The sequence below is a fragment of the Pongo pygmaeus genome, chromosome 19, assembly GCF_028885625.2.
Source record: "Pongo pygmaeus isolate AG05252 chromosome 19, NHGRI_mPonPyg2-v2.0_pri, whole genome shotgun sequence".
Classification (NCBI taxonomy): Eukaryota; Metazoa; Chordata; class Mammalia; order Primates; family Hominidae; genus Pongo; species Pongo pygmaeus.
This window is the reverse complement of record NC_072392.2, coordinates 15,768,890-15,785,265: the sequence shown is the minus strand read 5'-3', so window position 1 is coordinate 15,785,265 and position 16,376 is coordinate 15,768,890. Positions and strand designations below refer to the sequence as shown.

Below are 16,376 nucleotides of genomic sequence, written 5' to 3'. Positions count from 1 at the left end.
TTGAATTAAGAACATGACTTTATTCAATGAGCCAAAAATGCCAGAACCACTATCACCACCCCCAAATGTGTGTGTGTGTGTCTGTGTGTGTGTAGTTCAAAAATCCATTGTACTTTCCAAGTTGCACAGAGTTGTTTTTTAAAAATATATTCACATACAAAAATATATTTGAAAATGACTAAAGAAAATACCTCAGAATTCATTTTCTTTTGAGCCATTTCTAGTTCCTTTTCTTTACTCGTCAGAATCTGATCTTGTAATATTCTCGCATTCTGTTCTTCAGAAAGTTGCTTCTGGGCATCGTTTCTCTCCTGCACAACCTAGAGATAACATGGAGGTTTTGGTCTAATAGCACTGAAAAAGAAAATCTAAAAGGTTAAGAGCAGAGCCTCTCTTATAAAATGGTTAAAAAGAAGTAGCCTGTTAAAACACAAGAACTTTTATCCCTCAAGAATCACTCAAATCTTAATTGCATACATGACAGCTAAATCTGTCAAAGAGGAAAAACAGTTCTTAAATATGGGAAGATACAGCATTGTGAAATAAAATTTCTTTCAAAACATTTAACTAGTGTCCTTATAGCTTCAAAGCTATTTAGCCTGTATTTTAACATAAAAAATGTGTAAATGAACAGCTATGTTAGTGATTAAACTCAACTTATCCTCCATTCTAAAAACACAGACTGAGCATCTATTAGATGACAAAATTTACAGTAAATAATTTTATCTATAAATGTCATAGTTCATTCTTAAGAGGAAATAACAGTTTTGGTTTGTTTTAAACCTAAATGATATACATGAAGCCAAAAAATTATAAGTAATACCGATGAAACATAAAGTTAGAAAAATGAAGTTTACACCAAAGATTAATTTACCAGATCCAAGTTATTTCTTACTGTCCTCAATTCCTTAACAAGTCTTCTCAGATTCCATTTAAGTTGTTGCTTTGTTTCAACCACTTTCCCACACTCCTCTTCTTTTATTCTTAACCGTTCACTATCTTTATTATACAACATATTGGCATTTCTTTTCTCCTCATTTTCTTGTTTTAAGGCAAGTCTGCAGTTAAACATGGATTACATTAAAATGTGTTTTGTTAAAAAATAAAAAAGTTTATTTTGTGATCTGGCTCTTCCCATGTGGGTTTATTATCCTCATAAAAACTCCTATGCTCTTGTTTCCTTTCTAGTTCTCATGTTTTTAATTTCTCACTTCGGTCTCTTCCAAGGGACATATATATTTGAGAGGTAGTGAGGAAAGAAATATTCCATTAACTGGTAATTTTCTGTTACTAGTAACCCTGGTAAATATTATGGAAAAGCATATTTGAAAATTTTCAGTAAAGTTACAAGTTGAAAATTACTTCTTTTTCACGTTATGCAAGTTGAAAATTAATTAGAACAGATCATTTAGAGTTAGCTAATTTAAAAGAAGTTACTGTTTACAAACAAGTTTAGAAATTAACTAGAAATGCATTTTCATCTTCATGAAATAGTGTATGTGTAGTCATAAAAATGATTTACAGTGTAAGATAACACCTTCAGATGTCATTCACACAACATGTATCTGCAGATTACTATAACCCAAGACTAGCCTAAGCTGTCTATAACTGTTACCTCATCCTTTTTATATTTCTCTTTTTGGTAACACTTTCAACTTATCTTCTTGATTCTTAAGTATTTCATCACCAATTTTAAAATCCCTTTTTGGAACAAGACAGGATCTAATATTTAATTTAAAATTAAAGGATAATATGTGTTTCAACAATGAATTTGGAATTAATTTTATCTGCATATGAGAGATATGGAATAAAATAATCATCAATTACTGTCCATTTTACTTCTTATTTCATGCATATTTAGAATAAAACTGGGAAGTCCTAGCCAGAGCAATCAGGTAAGAGAAATAAATAAAGGGCAACCAAATTGGAAAAGAGAAAGTCAAACTATCTCTGTTTTAGCTTAGAAAACCCTAAAGACTCCTAGATTTGATCAATGAAATCAGTAAAAGTCTCATGTTACAAAATCAATGTACACAAATCAGTAGCACTAGTAAACATCAAGAATGACCAAGGTGAGAATCTAATCAAGAACCTAATCCCTTTTACAATAGCTGCAACAACAACAACAACAAAAACCTAGGAATATACTTAACCAAGGAGGTGAAAGATCTCTAAAAGGAGAATTAGGAAGCACTGCTGAAGGAAATCATAGATGACACAAACAAATGGAAATATACCCTATGTTCATAGATTAGAAGAATCAATATAGTGAAAATGATCATATTAACCAAAGCAATCTACAGATTCCATGCAATTCCTATTAACATACCACCGTCATTCTTCACAGAATTAGAGAAAGTACCCCTAAAATTCACAGGGAATCAAAAACGAGCCTGAATAGCCAAAGCAATCCCAAGCAAAAAGAACGAAGCCAGAGACACCACATCACCAGATCTAAAACCATATGACAAGGCTAAAGTAACCAAAACAGCATGGTACTTGTATAAAGGTACATATGTAGACCAATGGAACAGAATAGAGAACCTAGAAACAAAGCCAAATATGTATAACCAGCTGACCTTTCACAAAGCATACAAAGACATAAACTGGGCAAAGAACACCCTATTCAATAAATGGTGTTGGGAAAATTGAATAGCCACATGTAGAAGAATGAAAATGGATCCCTATCTTTCACCATATATAAAAATTAACTCAAGATGGATTAGGCCTAACATGTGGCTCACATCTGTAATCCTGGTACTTTGTGAGGCCAAGGCAGGAGAATGACTTGAGCCCAGAAGTTTGAAACCAGCCTGGGCAACATAATGAGACCTCATCTCTACCAAAAAAAAAATATATATATATATATATATTATATATATATATATATATATATATATACATCTATCTCTCTCTACATATATGAGAAACTACCTACTGAGGTACAATGTGTACGACTCAGGTGATGGGCGCACTAAAATCCCAGACTTCACCACCATACAATCCATCCATTTAACCAAAAACATATATATATATATATATTATTTTTTTTTTTTTGAGACAGAGTCTCGCTCTGTCACCCAGGCTGGAGTGCAGTGACACGGAGGCCAAGGTGGGAGAATCACCTGAGGTCAGGAGTTCAAGACCAGCCTGACCAACATGGAGAAATCCTGTCTTACTAAAAATACAAAATTAGCCAGGCGTGGTGGCAATGCCTTTAGTCACAGCTACTCAGGAGGCTGAGGCAGGAGAATAGCTTGAACCCGGGAGGTAGAGGTAGCCATGAGCCGAGATCACGCCATTATACTCCAGCCTGGGCAACAAGAGTGAAACTCCGCCTCAAAAAAAAGAAAAGAAAAGGCTTCTGCACAGCAAAAGAAATAATCATCAGAGTAAGAGACAACCTACAGAATAGGAGAAAATATTTGCAAACTATGTATCTGACAAAGGACAAACAAATCAGCAAGAAAATGCAAATAATCCCATCAAAAAGTACACAAATGACATGAACAGACATTTTTCAAAAGATGCACAAATGGCCATCAAACATATTTAAAAATGCTCAACATCACTAATATTTACGGAAATACAAACTAAAACAACAAGGAGATATCACCTTACTCCAGCCAGAATGCTCATTATTAAAAAGTCAAAAAACAACAGATGTTGGTGCAGATGTGGTGAAAAGGGAATGCTTATACACTGCTTGTGGAAATGTAAATTAGTACAACCTCTATGAAAAACAGTAGAGAGATTTCTCAAAGAACTAAAATAGAGCTACCATTCAATCCAACAATCCCCTACTGGGTATCTACCCAAAGGAAAAGAAATCATTATATCAAAAAAGACACCTGCAAACGTATGTCTATTGCAGCACATTTCACAACTGCAAAGATATGGAATCAGCCTAAGTGTCCATCAACCAATGAATGGAATAAATAATATGTGGTATATATATATGTCATGGAGTACTACTCAGCCATAAGAAGAATGAAATAATGTCTTTTGCAGCAACTTGGAAGGGACTGGAGGCCATTATTCTAAATGAACTAACTCAGGAATGGAAAGCCAAATAAAACCACATTCTCAGTCATAATAGGGAGTTAAGCTATGGGTGCACAAATGCAGACAGAGTGGTATAATGGACGTCGGAGAATCCGAAGTGGGAGAGTGTGGGAGGAGGGTGAGGGATGAGAAACTACCTACTGAGGTACAATGTGTACTACTCGGGTGATGGGCACACTAAAATCCCAGACTTCACCACCATACAATTCATCCATTTAACCGAAAACCACTTGTATACCTAAAGCTATGAAATTAAAAAAAAAGTTTTCAAAAAGAATAAAATTGTATAAATTTTTTGAAAATTACTTTGGGTTTAGAAAAGTGACCAGTTCATGCTCTGTTGCTTGAACTATAAATTAACACAAACATTCTTGTGAAAAATTAAGAAATATTGATCAAAGGTCTTTTTAAAAAGTTCCTATATTTCAACCAATAATTCTATATTGGAGAATTTATTCAAAGCAAACAGTTTAGGAATGTAGAAAAACATTTATATAAAAAATGTTCTGGGCTGGGCATGATGGCTCATGTCTGCCATACTAATGATTTGGGAGGCCAATTTTGCAAAAGGAATTCTTGAGGTTGGGAATTGGAGATCATCCTGAGCAACATAGTGATACCCCGTCTCTACAAAACACTTAAAAAGTTAGCCAAGCATGAGAACGTGCACCTGGAGTCCCAACTACTTAGGACAATGAGGCAGGAGGATGGAGTTCAAGGCTGCAGGGAGATATGATCACACCAGTGAACTCCAGTCCCAGGCACAGAGTGACACCCTGTGTCTACAAATAATAGTAATGATAAAAGATGTTCCTTACATCATTAATTATAAATACAAGATAATTTTAAAACCCAAATTACAATTTGTTAAATGAATAACAAGATTTTATATGGTGGACTTCTATAAGGCCATTTAGATTGCAAAGAATATACATTTATTTATTAGAAGAGTTCACAGTTAATAATTTGTTTTATTATTTCCAAGAATTTCATATTCCACAAGACCAAAAAGGTTTCTCCCCATTAATCTGCAGAAGGTAAGTCAGCAATTACAAAAATTCTGATATATTGTCTTTAGTATAAATATTTCTTTAGAACTAGAACGTCATACCTCAAATTGTACAGCTCTTTCTCCCATTCAATTTTTTGAAGTTCTAACTGTAATTTTGTCTTTTTTGTTTCAGATAGCTCATTTTGTAGTACACTGACCACATTTTCCATTTGTTTAATTTTTACTGTAAGTTGGTCACAGTGATTATTCTTAAGTTTCAGTAAGCGTTCACACAAACAAAATGTGTCTTGGATTCTTGGTAGGCTAACAGAATCTGTGTCAGGGAGAAAACAAGGTAGAAATAAAATATATGAGTACTTTTTAGGTATTAAAAAACTGTGCATTTTTAACATTGTCTCCTTCATACATTGAACAAATATGCACTGAGTGCCTACAAAGTGGCAGACATTCCACTAAGCTCTGTGGATAAAACAGACAAGACCTCTACTCTCATTTAGCCTTAAGTGAAGTGAGGAACAAACACAACAAAAATGACAATTATAAATTCAGATATATGGTGTAAGAAAACAGAGTTCTATAATCACATAGGAGAATTTGATCTATAATGGGCCCAGGGAAGATTTCCCTGAGGAAGAGATGGCTACACTGAGAAATGAAGGGTGAGAAGGAAGCAGTTAAGCAAAGGGGTAGAAAAGCATTCTTGCCAGTCGACAGCAGGTGCTGAAGCTCTGCTGGAATCTGCTTCTGGTCACGATGGACAGCAAGTACTGATTTATCTTCTTGCCTGAAACAACCAAAAAGAAAACAGACAAAATATACTATACAATGATTTACCAGGCAGTGGACTTCAGGTAATGAAGACAATGATCCCCGTAAGACAGGAAACAAAGGAAATTCATCCAACACTCCAGCTCCCTGCCTTCATGGAGTTTCCAGGCTACCACACAGAGAGAAAAAACTGAGAGTCCACCAGATTCCCTGAGATGAGATGATGAAGCTGAGAGTCTGGTAAAGCCAAGGCAGACAGAGATCACAAAACAGAACACCGGAAAGGAGACAGAGTACCGGGAAAGAACACTGAAGATCTGCAAAAATACCTCCTGGGTATCTAGCAGAGTAACAAACAGCACATGTGTGCCAGAAAACCGCCCCAGACCAAGGGGAAAAAAACATCTAAAAAACACTGGAAAGAAACATGTCTGGTGCTCACAATGTGCCAAAAAGAGTGTCCATTCCTATGAGTGATGCTGGGAAAACTCAGACTTCGCATGGCAATGAATAGAGTCATCACAAAGATCTTGCCTCAAGAGCAGGAAATTAGACCAAATCACAAAAGCAAGATCAGAAAGATCAAGCTGTTCATATGGAACTCAACTGTATGTTAAAATTAAGCTCAAGCAGACAGGCAGAGGCATGGAAGATTTTTCTTTAAAGCAAATTACACTTGTAGAGATTCAAATTACAATGTCAGGAATGAAAGCTAAAATGGATGGAAGTGAACACAGATTAGACATCACCAAAGAGAAGATTCATAAATTTGAGACATCAGTGAACTATGAGAAAACTTGAAGCAGGAATAAGTCCCCAAAGAGGGAAAAAGAGAGACAGAAAAATAAAAAAAGAATGGCCAAAACTTTCTAAATGTAAAGAAAACTATAATCCTACAAATCCAGAAGTATCTGGCTGGGAGAGAGGAAATGAAAGTATACTATTCCAATTTTCTTTCTTAAAAAATTTCAATAGGTTTTGGGGTAACAGGTGGTCCTCGGTTACATGAATAAGTTCTTTAGTGGTGCTTTCTGAGATTTTGGTGCACCCATCACCCAAGCAGCATATACTGTATCCAATCCGTAGTCTTTTATCCCTCACCCCCCTTCCACTCTTTCCCCACAAGTCCCCAACCTCCATTGTATCATTCTTATGCCCCTGCATCCTCATAGCATAGCTCCCACTTACAAGTGAGAACATACAATGTTTGGGTTTTCATTCGTAATTTTCTTATGCCATATATGATATGCCATAATATTTTTTGAAGATGGACTACGATAAGTTAAAATCATATACTATAAATTGTAGTGCAACTGCTAAGATAGAAAAAAATAGTTATCGCTAATAAGCCATAAAAGGGAGATAAAAATAAATCATAAAAATTACTGGACTAATTGAGAAGAAAGCAGAAAAAGAAGAGAACAAAGAACTGGGGGGACCAATGGAAATCAAACAGCTTGATGACAGACAAACCTCACTGTATCAATAAGCACATTATAAATGGAACTGGCCTAAAAATCTCAATTAAGAGGCAGATTGTCAGACTGGATAAAAGGCAAGAAGCTACTCCATGCTTCCTATAAAAAAAAGCACTTTAAATGTAAAAACATAAATTGTTCAAAAGAACGGAAAAAGATATACCAGGCTAAGAGTTGACAAAAGAAGCCTGAGAAGAAATGGCTATGTTAATACCAAAGTAGATTTCACACCAAAAAAAAAAAAAAAAAAATTACCAGCTATAAACAGTCATTTCCTAATGACTTTAAAAAGTTCTCTTAATCGGCTGGGCGCGGTAGCTCATGCCTGTAATCCCAGCACTTTGGGAGGCCGAGGCGGGTGGATCACGAGGTCAGGAGATCGAGACCATCCTGGCTAACATGGTGAAACCCCGTCTCTACTAAAAATACAAAAAAAAAAAAGTTCAGTTAATCAAGAACATATAATCTCAAATGTTTGTGCACCTAATAACAGCTTCAAAATATATGAGGCAAAAATCAATAGACGAAATAGACAAATTCACAAGTACAGTCTGAGATTTGAATATCACTTACTCAATAAGTGATAAAACAAGGGAGAAGCAAATCAGCAAGAATGGAGTACACTTGAACAACACCATGCTTCTCAAGTACCCAGTGAGCACTTACCAAACAGACCACATTCTAGGTTCTGCAATCAATCTTTTTTTTTTTTTTTTTGAGACGGAGTCTTGCTCTGTCGCCCAGGCTGGAGTGCAGTGGCGGGATCTTGGCTCACTGCAAGCTCCGCCTCCCGGGTTCACCCCATTCTCCTGCCTCAGCCTGCCACCACGCCTGGCTAATTTTTTGTATTTTTAGTAGAGACGGAGTTTCGCTGTATTGGTGAGGATGGTCTCGATCTCCTGACCTCGTGATCCACCCTCCTCAGCCTCCCAAAGTGCTGGGATTATAGGCGTGAGCCACTGCACCCGGCCTGCAATCAATCTTAATGAAACAATTAAGTCAGAAAGATTTAAGTCATACAAAGTATGTTCCCTGACCACACGGCAATCAAATCACAAATTAGTAACAAAACATCTCATCAAAATATTCAAATATTTTAAAACAAAGTAATACATATCTAAATAACCCTAGGTCAAAGACACGATGCAAAGAGAAATTAGAGAGTATTTTGAACTGAATGAAAATGAAAATACTACATATCACGATTTGTGGAACACAGCTACAACAGTACTTAAAATTTTTTAGCACTTAATGTCTATATTAGAAGACTCTCAAGTCAATGGTCTTGACTTTTATCTTAAGAAACTAAAAAAAGAGAAGAAACTAAAAAAGAAGAACAAATTAAACTCAAAGCAAGCAGAGGAAATGATATAATAAGCATCTGTTATGGTCTGACATTTGCATCCTCCCAGAACTCGTATGCTGAAACTTAATCACAGAGGTGATGTTATCAGAAGGTGGGGCTTTGTGGAGGTAATTAGCTCATGGGAGCCAAGCCCTCATGAGTGGGATTAGTGCCCTTATATATAGACCCCAGAGGGCTCATTCACCTGTTCTGCCATGTGAGGACACAGGGGGAAAAAACAGATCTATGAACCAGGAATTGGTCCCTCACCAGACACCAAATCTGCCAGTACCTAGATCTTGGACTTTTGTGAGAAATCTATTTCTGTTGTTTATAAGCTACCCAGTCTATGGTATTTTGTTATAGCAGGCTGAACAGACCACAACATCAAAGATGAAACCAATAAAACAGAAAAACAATAGGAAAAAAATCAATAAAACCACACACTTTGAGGAGGTCAATAAAAGTGATAAAACTGTAGCCAGGTTGATCATAAAAAAGAATATGCAAATTACTAATTTCAGAAACATAGTAATATGACATTTTTGTAGATTCTACAGATACTAAAAGAACAGCAATATAATAGTAAGCTTTATGTGACTAAACATGACAACTTTGATAAAATGGACACTTTCCTTGAAAAACAAAAATTACCAAGGTCCAATTTAATAAGAAATAACATGAACTGTCCTATATCTATAAAAGAAAGCATAAGTAAAGCCTTCCTAGAAAGAAAACTCCAGGCCCAGACAGCTATGCTGGTGAATTCTACCAAATATTTAAGAAGCAATATAACAATTTTACATAACCTCTCCCCCTGCCCTCAAAAAAAAATAGAGGAGAAATACAACTCATTCTGTCACTCTAGCATTACCCTGAACCAAAATCTGACAATGATATTACAAAAAGAGAAAACTCCCTCATGAACATGGACGTAAAAATTTAACCAGTTTCTCAAGAAACCAAGATATCCTCCTTCGGGTGAGTGAACAACTTCTGGTACAGCCATGCGATAATGAGCTATCATGCCATGAGAAGACATGAAGGAACCACAAAGGCATATTACCAAGTGAAAGATGCCAGTCTAAAGGCTACACGCTGTCTGATACCAACTATACGACATTTGGAAAAGGCAAAACTATAGACACAGTAAAAAAAGTCAGTGGTTGCCAAGAGTTGGGGAGAGAAGGTGGGAAAAGATGAACAGATGAAGCACAAAGGAGTTTTAAAGCTCTGAAACTACTTTGAATAATACTACAATGATAAATACATGTCCTTATACTTTTGTCCAAATTCACAGAATATAAGACACTGAGACTGAACCCTAATATAAACTATGGACTTTGGGTGATTATGATTATCAATTCAGGAATATCAATGAGATAAAGTGTACCACTCTGGTGAGGATATTGATAATTGTGGAGGCTATACACGTGTGGGGGCAGGGAGTACAGGGATAATCTCTGTGCCTTACTTTCAATTTTGCTGTGAAGCTAAAACTACTCTAAAAAATAGTCTTTTAAAACGTTCTAAATAAAACTTTGGCAAATCAAATCCAATGATATATTAGAAGGATAATACATCATAAACGAGTGGGGTTTATCCCTAAATACAAGGTTCGTTTGACATTAAAATATAAGTTATTCACCACATTAAAAGACTAAAAGAGAAGAACCATATGATCATCTCAGTAGATAGAGGCATTTGATAAAATACAACATTCATTCCTGATTTAAAAAAAAAAAAAATCCCTCTCAGTAACCAAAGAATACAAGGGAATGCCATCAGCATGATAAAGAGCATCTCTGATAAACCTACAACTAACATGTGTCATGATGAAAAACTGAATGCTTTCCCTGTAAGATCAGGAACAATACAGGAATGTCTCCTTTCACTATTTTAGTCAGCATTGTACTGAAGCCAGTGAAGTTAGGAAAGAAAAGGAAATAAAAGCTACCAGAGTTGAAAAGAAGTAAAACTGTCTTTATTCACAATCATGATCACATAATAGGGATAGGTAAAATCCAACCTGTGGGGCAGCTTCTTATTTTTGCAAATAAAGTTTTAATGGAATGCAGCTGTGTTTTTTAACATACGTATTATCTATGGCTGGTCTCATACTACAATGGCAGAGTTGATTGGCTGTGACAGAGACCATTTTGTCACAAGTTTAAAATACTTACTATGTTTAGTAAGATAACAGTTTGAAAATGAAAAGGTTTGACTATCTTTGGTGTACGTAAAAAAGCTGATTGAATCGAATCTAAATTTTAAATGTTCATAAGCTACCCAGATTGGAAAAGACAGTTCACAGGTGGCAAATAAGCATATACAGGATGCTCAACATTATTAGTCCTTAGGGTAACGCACATTAAAACCATAATGATATGCATAATACACACCCATCAGAATGGCTAAAATTTCAAAATTTACAAACAGCAATAATAAGAGCTTGTGATGATACAGAACAACAAGAAATGTCATATACCTCTGGTTGGAATGCAAAATCAATACAAATACTTTGGAAAACAATTTAGCAGTTTCTTAATAAAGAAATACAAAGGGACAAGAAGAGATTTTTATGGATGATGAACATGTTAACTCTCTTGATTATGGTGGTTTCAAATGCGCACATGATTGTATATTTTATATACGTGCAGTCTATCATATATCAGTTATACCTCACTGAAGCTATCAGTGCTGGAACAAATATATAAGACACAGGGTGGGACACAGAGAAAGAGAAGAGTAAAAACAACGCAGGATAAAGCTAGAGGATTCAGATCTCTAACCTTATAGCAATAAGAAGTAGTAGCAAAGGAGTAACATGATCAGATCCAAATTTTTAAAAATGTATTATTATGATTGCAGAGTAGACCATGGTTTTAGGAGGTGGAGTATTTGGGAAAACAGTTCTAAGATTCCTAAGATTCTTGCAGCATTCCAGGTGGAGAAAAAAATGGTAACCTGACATTGGGGGAAGGAATAGGAGAGAAACAGAGTCAACAAAAAGACTGGGAGTGCCACTCACACTGAGAAAAGTACAGTGGAGTTATCATAGCTCTTTGGTGTAGAGTATAAGTTAGTTCTCTATTTTAACACTGAGCATATTTCTGAGATGAGCTTCATTATCACACGTCAGTTCTCAGCAATGTATACACACATTACTGCAGGATACATCAAAAGGCCTTGCATTTATGCAATGGTCCTACCTTTACACTCCATTCTAAGTTGTTCAATCAGCAACATAAAATTCTCATAAACAGAGTGAGACAACTCACAATCCTCTGAGGCTATTTCAGATGGCTCCATTGAGTCAGCAAAGTCAGCCTCAGGATATATTTGGTTTTTGACCTATAAGATAAATAATACTGTTTCAAAATGTCCTCGAAAGATTTATAGCATATACTAAATGTACAGAAGCGGTATTTCTCCATTTTTTTTTGTATGAGCAAAAATACAGGTACTTCTTAAAGCAACAGATTGTTCTTCAAAGGTACCATTATCAACGGTTACTGTTTCTTCATCACTTTCTCTAAGCAAACAGCTTTACAACAAAACATCTTGTTTTTTTCATTTTTACCTTTTAGAACTTGTTTTTTAAAAACAATATTTTAGATCATTTACTTTTTTACAATACCTCGTTCTTTTCATTAGATGCTTTATCTGCAGGCCTGAAAAAAAAAAACAATTCCTTTTAGAAAAATAGCAAAGACGTAAAATACAAAAAATATCTAACACTACTGTTTTATCATATAAAATGTCTGCATTTGTGTTACTTCTATTCATCAAGTGTATAGGTAATTTTTTTACAGGTAATGTAAAATGCAGTAATTTTCTACAACAGACATTAAACTATAAACAGAAACAGCAACATTAAGGGATAAAGAAATTTACTACTACTAATATCATTACAAATAATTAAATTTAGGTCAAGATTTCTCATAGTAAAACCAAAAGAAAAAAACATGTTACCTGCATTACATGATAAAAATAAATATACCAGGGTCTTCTCATTGTTGTCCTTTTCAATAAAAACAGCTTTTACGGGCACTAAAACCTATTTGGAAAATATTACTCACATTCTTATATAAGGGAAACCCTTTTTTAATGATATTAGTTAGCTTTTTCTGGACTTACTATGCAGGTACTGTGCATCATTCTGAGCACCGTCCATGTGTCAAACTCATATAATCCTCATAACAATTCTGTGAGGTCAGTAACATATTAAGAATTTTATAAAGAAAGAAAATAGGCACAGAAGGGCCAAGTGACTGTCCTCAGCCCATACGGCTGGTCAGTAGCAGACCCAGAACTCAAACCCAAGAATTCTGCCTCAAAAACATGTGCTTCATGATATGCTGTGAAGGTAACATCTATTTTCAAATTTTAAAGAGAGATGATAGCAGATGAACCCACATTGTCATTCCATTTCTGACTACAACTATAAATAATGTCAGAATCTTGCAATTTTTTTCTAATAAAAAAACTTTATACAGAGGCAAGTTCAGAAACCTACTTTCGAAAAACTAAAAAGTATTTTTCATGAAATCCATCAACAGGTGTTCATTCATGTATTCACCCATTCATTCACACATTCAACAAATAAATACTCATTGAGCACACAATACATGCTGATGGCAATGTTGGTCCAGGGAAACATGGTTTTGATACTTCAGAACTTTATAATCCATTGTAGGTCAACTTGATTAAATATTTTTTTAAAAAACTTTATAGGCCAGGTGCAGTGGCTCACACCTGTAATCTCAGCACTTTGGGAGGCCGAGGTGGATGGATCACGAGGTCAGGAGTTCAAGACCAGCTTGCCCAAGATGGTGAAACCCCGTCTCTACTAAAAATACAAACATTAGCTGGGCACGGTGGCGGGTGCCTGTAATCCCTGCTACTCAGGAGGCTGAGACAGGAGAATCGCTTGAACCTGGGAAGCGGAGGTTGCAGTGAGCTAAGACTGTGCCACTGCACTCTAGCCTGGGTGACAGAGCAAGACTCTGTCTCAAAAAAAAAAAAAAAAAAAAAAACTTTATAATCCAGAAGTAATAATCTGATAGACTGTCAACAGTTAGCTTTTCTGAAGTACTTCAACAAAACCCTCCCCTTCTCCCCAGAATCTAAACAACTATAAAGTTGATACTCCTGACATTTTAGAGTACCTCAGCAGATCATACCTATTCATCAGGGATGTTTAAATTCTATTCATATGGCCTAAGTGTTTGCATGTTTATTATTTCACAATTAAAAACAATCTGCATATGATAGTTTAAATTTTAGGTCACCATTTACAGGTTCAGTTACGCTAATATGTTACACTTCTGAACCAATGCTGAAGAAACAAACTCTTACCATAAAACTCTACATGAATAAACACTTTAAGGACAATTAGTTTGCTAAAAACCTATGAAAGATAATGAATCGAGCTTTCAAACACAGACATACAAACAAAATTAAATCTCATAAACATGCTATCCTTGTCCCTATCATTCCCAGCAGCATACAAACACACTCTAAAAGCTTCTATTTTGAAATAAAAAAGAAAGAAAATTCCCTTGAATCCCACATTCTTCTTCAGTTATCACTAATTTCTCTGTTGCCTTTCCCAATAACGGTTCCCTCAAGGGGTATGCATGCTTATCCACTACAGTCAGGATTCCACAGCAATTATTTACTGAAACTGCTCCTTGTCAAAGTTACCAGCCCTCATCATACTCAGTCTTTCAGCACTGATATAGTTGAGTATTCTCTAGCTTTGGCAGACTACACTATTTTCTATTTCCAGAAAAAGTAACCACTGGGAATATTCCTTCTCAGAGAAATAAAGAACTTACACATTTTAACTTCTTTCAACCTCATCTATTTCACTTAAACTGCTGTCATCATCTCCTTGTAGCAGACCACAAGTTACTAAATTAGCCTTCTCAAACACTGGTGTAATCAGAGATTATTTTGAGGTACATTTTTTATTTTCATTTTTCTTTACTTCCTTCATATGTAACGCAGAACCACAACTTTAAAAAATCCACAAAAAGCCAATGTTTTATAATAATTCTACTGATAACAAATAAAAAAACAATTTTGTAAAATTCCAACTCTTTCCCATCTCAATTCATTAATTTAAAAAACACAGTTATGAATTATCAACAACATATAAAGAAATATATATTTCCTGCCTCAAAAACCAGGTAATATGCAATTATGATACAACGTGTAGTTTAAGAGTTGATATATGGAAAGTTATATTTTAGCACAAGGAAGGCATTACAGAAGAGGCAAAATATAAGAGGAGCTCACCAGGGAAAAAATAGAGAAAACTACTCCACTTGGAGAATGGAATGATAGCACAAAGATTAGTCCCATGGAGTCTAGGTGTTTCCTAGGAACTTGAAAGGAAAAGTGTAAAACACAAAGAAAGTAAGAATGGAAGATGAATGCCACACTAAAAAGCTGGAGTCAGCTGGGCGCGGTGGCTCATACCTGTAATCCCAGCACTTTGGGAGGCTGAGGCGGGCGGATCATGAGGTCAATAGATCAAGACCATCCTGGCCAACATGGCGAAACCCGTCTCTACTAAAAATACAAAAATTAGCTGGGCATGGTGGCGTGCCTGTAGTCCCAGCTACTCGGGAGGCTGAGGCAGAAGAATCGCTTGAACCCGGGAGCTGGAGGTTGCAGTGAGCTGAGATTGCCACTGCACTCCAGCCTGGTGACAGAGTGAGACTCTGTCACAAAGAAAAAAGAAAAGAAAAAAAAAAAAACAGCTGGCCGGGCACGGTGGCTCACCCCTGTAATCCCAGCACTTTGGGAGGCTGAGGCCGGCGGATCACGAGGTCAGGAGATCAAGACCAAATCCCATCTCTACTAAACCCCGTCTCTACTAAAAACGCAAAAAATTAGCTGGGCGTGCTGGCGGGCGCCTGTAGTCCCAGCTACTCGGGAGGCTGAAGCAGGAGAATGGCGGGAACCTAGGAGGCGGAGCTTGCAGTGAGCTGAGATTGCACCACTGCACTCCAGCCTGGGCGACAAAGCGAGACTCCGTCTCAAAAAAAAAAAAAAAAAAAAAAAAAAACAGCTGGAGTCCACTGCACACAGGCAATGACTCTCACACATGAAACTCATATTTAGATCTGTGCTATGTTTTGGGTTTTGTTTTTAAATATAATAATGTTTAAACAGATTAAACAAAGTTTTAAAAATAACAGGCATATATTACATGAAAGAAATCAAGGAAATGTCTTGGGAAGAAAAAAATCTTAGTGTTAAAATTCCTAGATGTCATTATAGTCATTATATATTGTTCAAAAATAGCAATATTCTGATTAGTTATGTGTTTGTTTGAAAATAAAATAATTTGGTAAATTTCCCACATATTTAGTACTTAGTCTTAATATAAAAAGCTGGATTTGCCAGCAGAAAATTGTAATTACTTTTTTATAAAGCAAATACACATTATATCACTATCATTGCATGAAAGAGAAAGTGAACAAAAAAAGATTAAGGAATAAAAAAAAGAAAATCACTATCATATAACTACATACATTAGCAAAGAGACAAACATTTCCCACCGGAGATTATGTTAGGAGTTTAGCAGAAGTCTCTGAAAATACTAAAAACTGAAACAAAATTAATAATTGCTTTTTGTTTGTTTGTTTGCTTGTTTTTTAACTATGTAGCGAATTCTTCTGGTTAAGACTAA

At 35.6% G+C, this 16,376-nt stretch overlaps 1 protein-coding gene across 1 annotated transcript in view; it reads right to left on the bottom strand.

Moving 5' to 3' along the window:
• LOC129016517 (coiled-coil domain-containing protein 144A) overlaps window positions 1–16,376 on the bottom strand; it is an 88,247-nt gene that overhangs the window by 44,774 nt on the left and 27,097 nt on the right. Inside the window, exons 7-11 of the mRNA XM_054455829.2 lie at window positions 12,309–12,342; window positions 11,881–12,022; window positions 5,177–5,390; window positions 875–1,058; window positions 192–320 (exon numbers count right to left, since the gene is read on the bottom strand). Of these exons, the coding sequence (XP_054311804.1) occupies window positions 192–320; window positions 875–1,058; window positions 5,177–5,390; window positions 11,881–12,022; window positions 12,309–12,342 (703 nt within the window). The remainder of the gene's footprint in view (window positions 1–191; window positions 321–874; window positions 1,059–5,176; window positions 5,391–11,880; window positions 12,023–12,308; window positions 12,343–16,376) is intronic.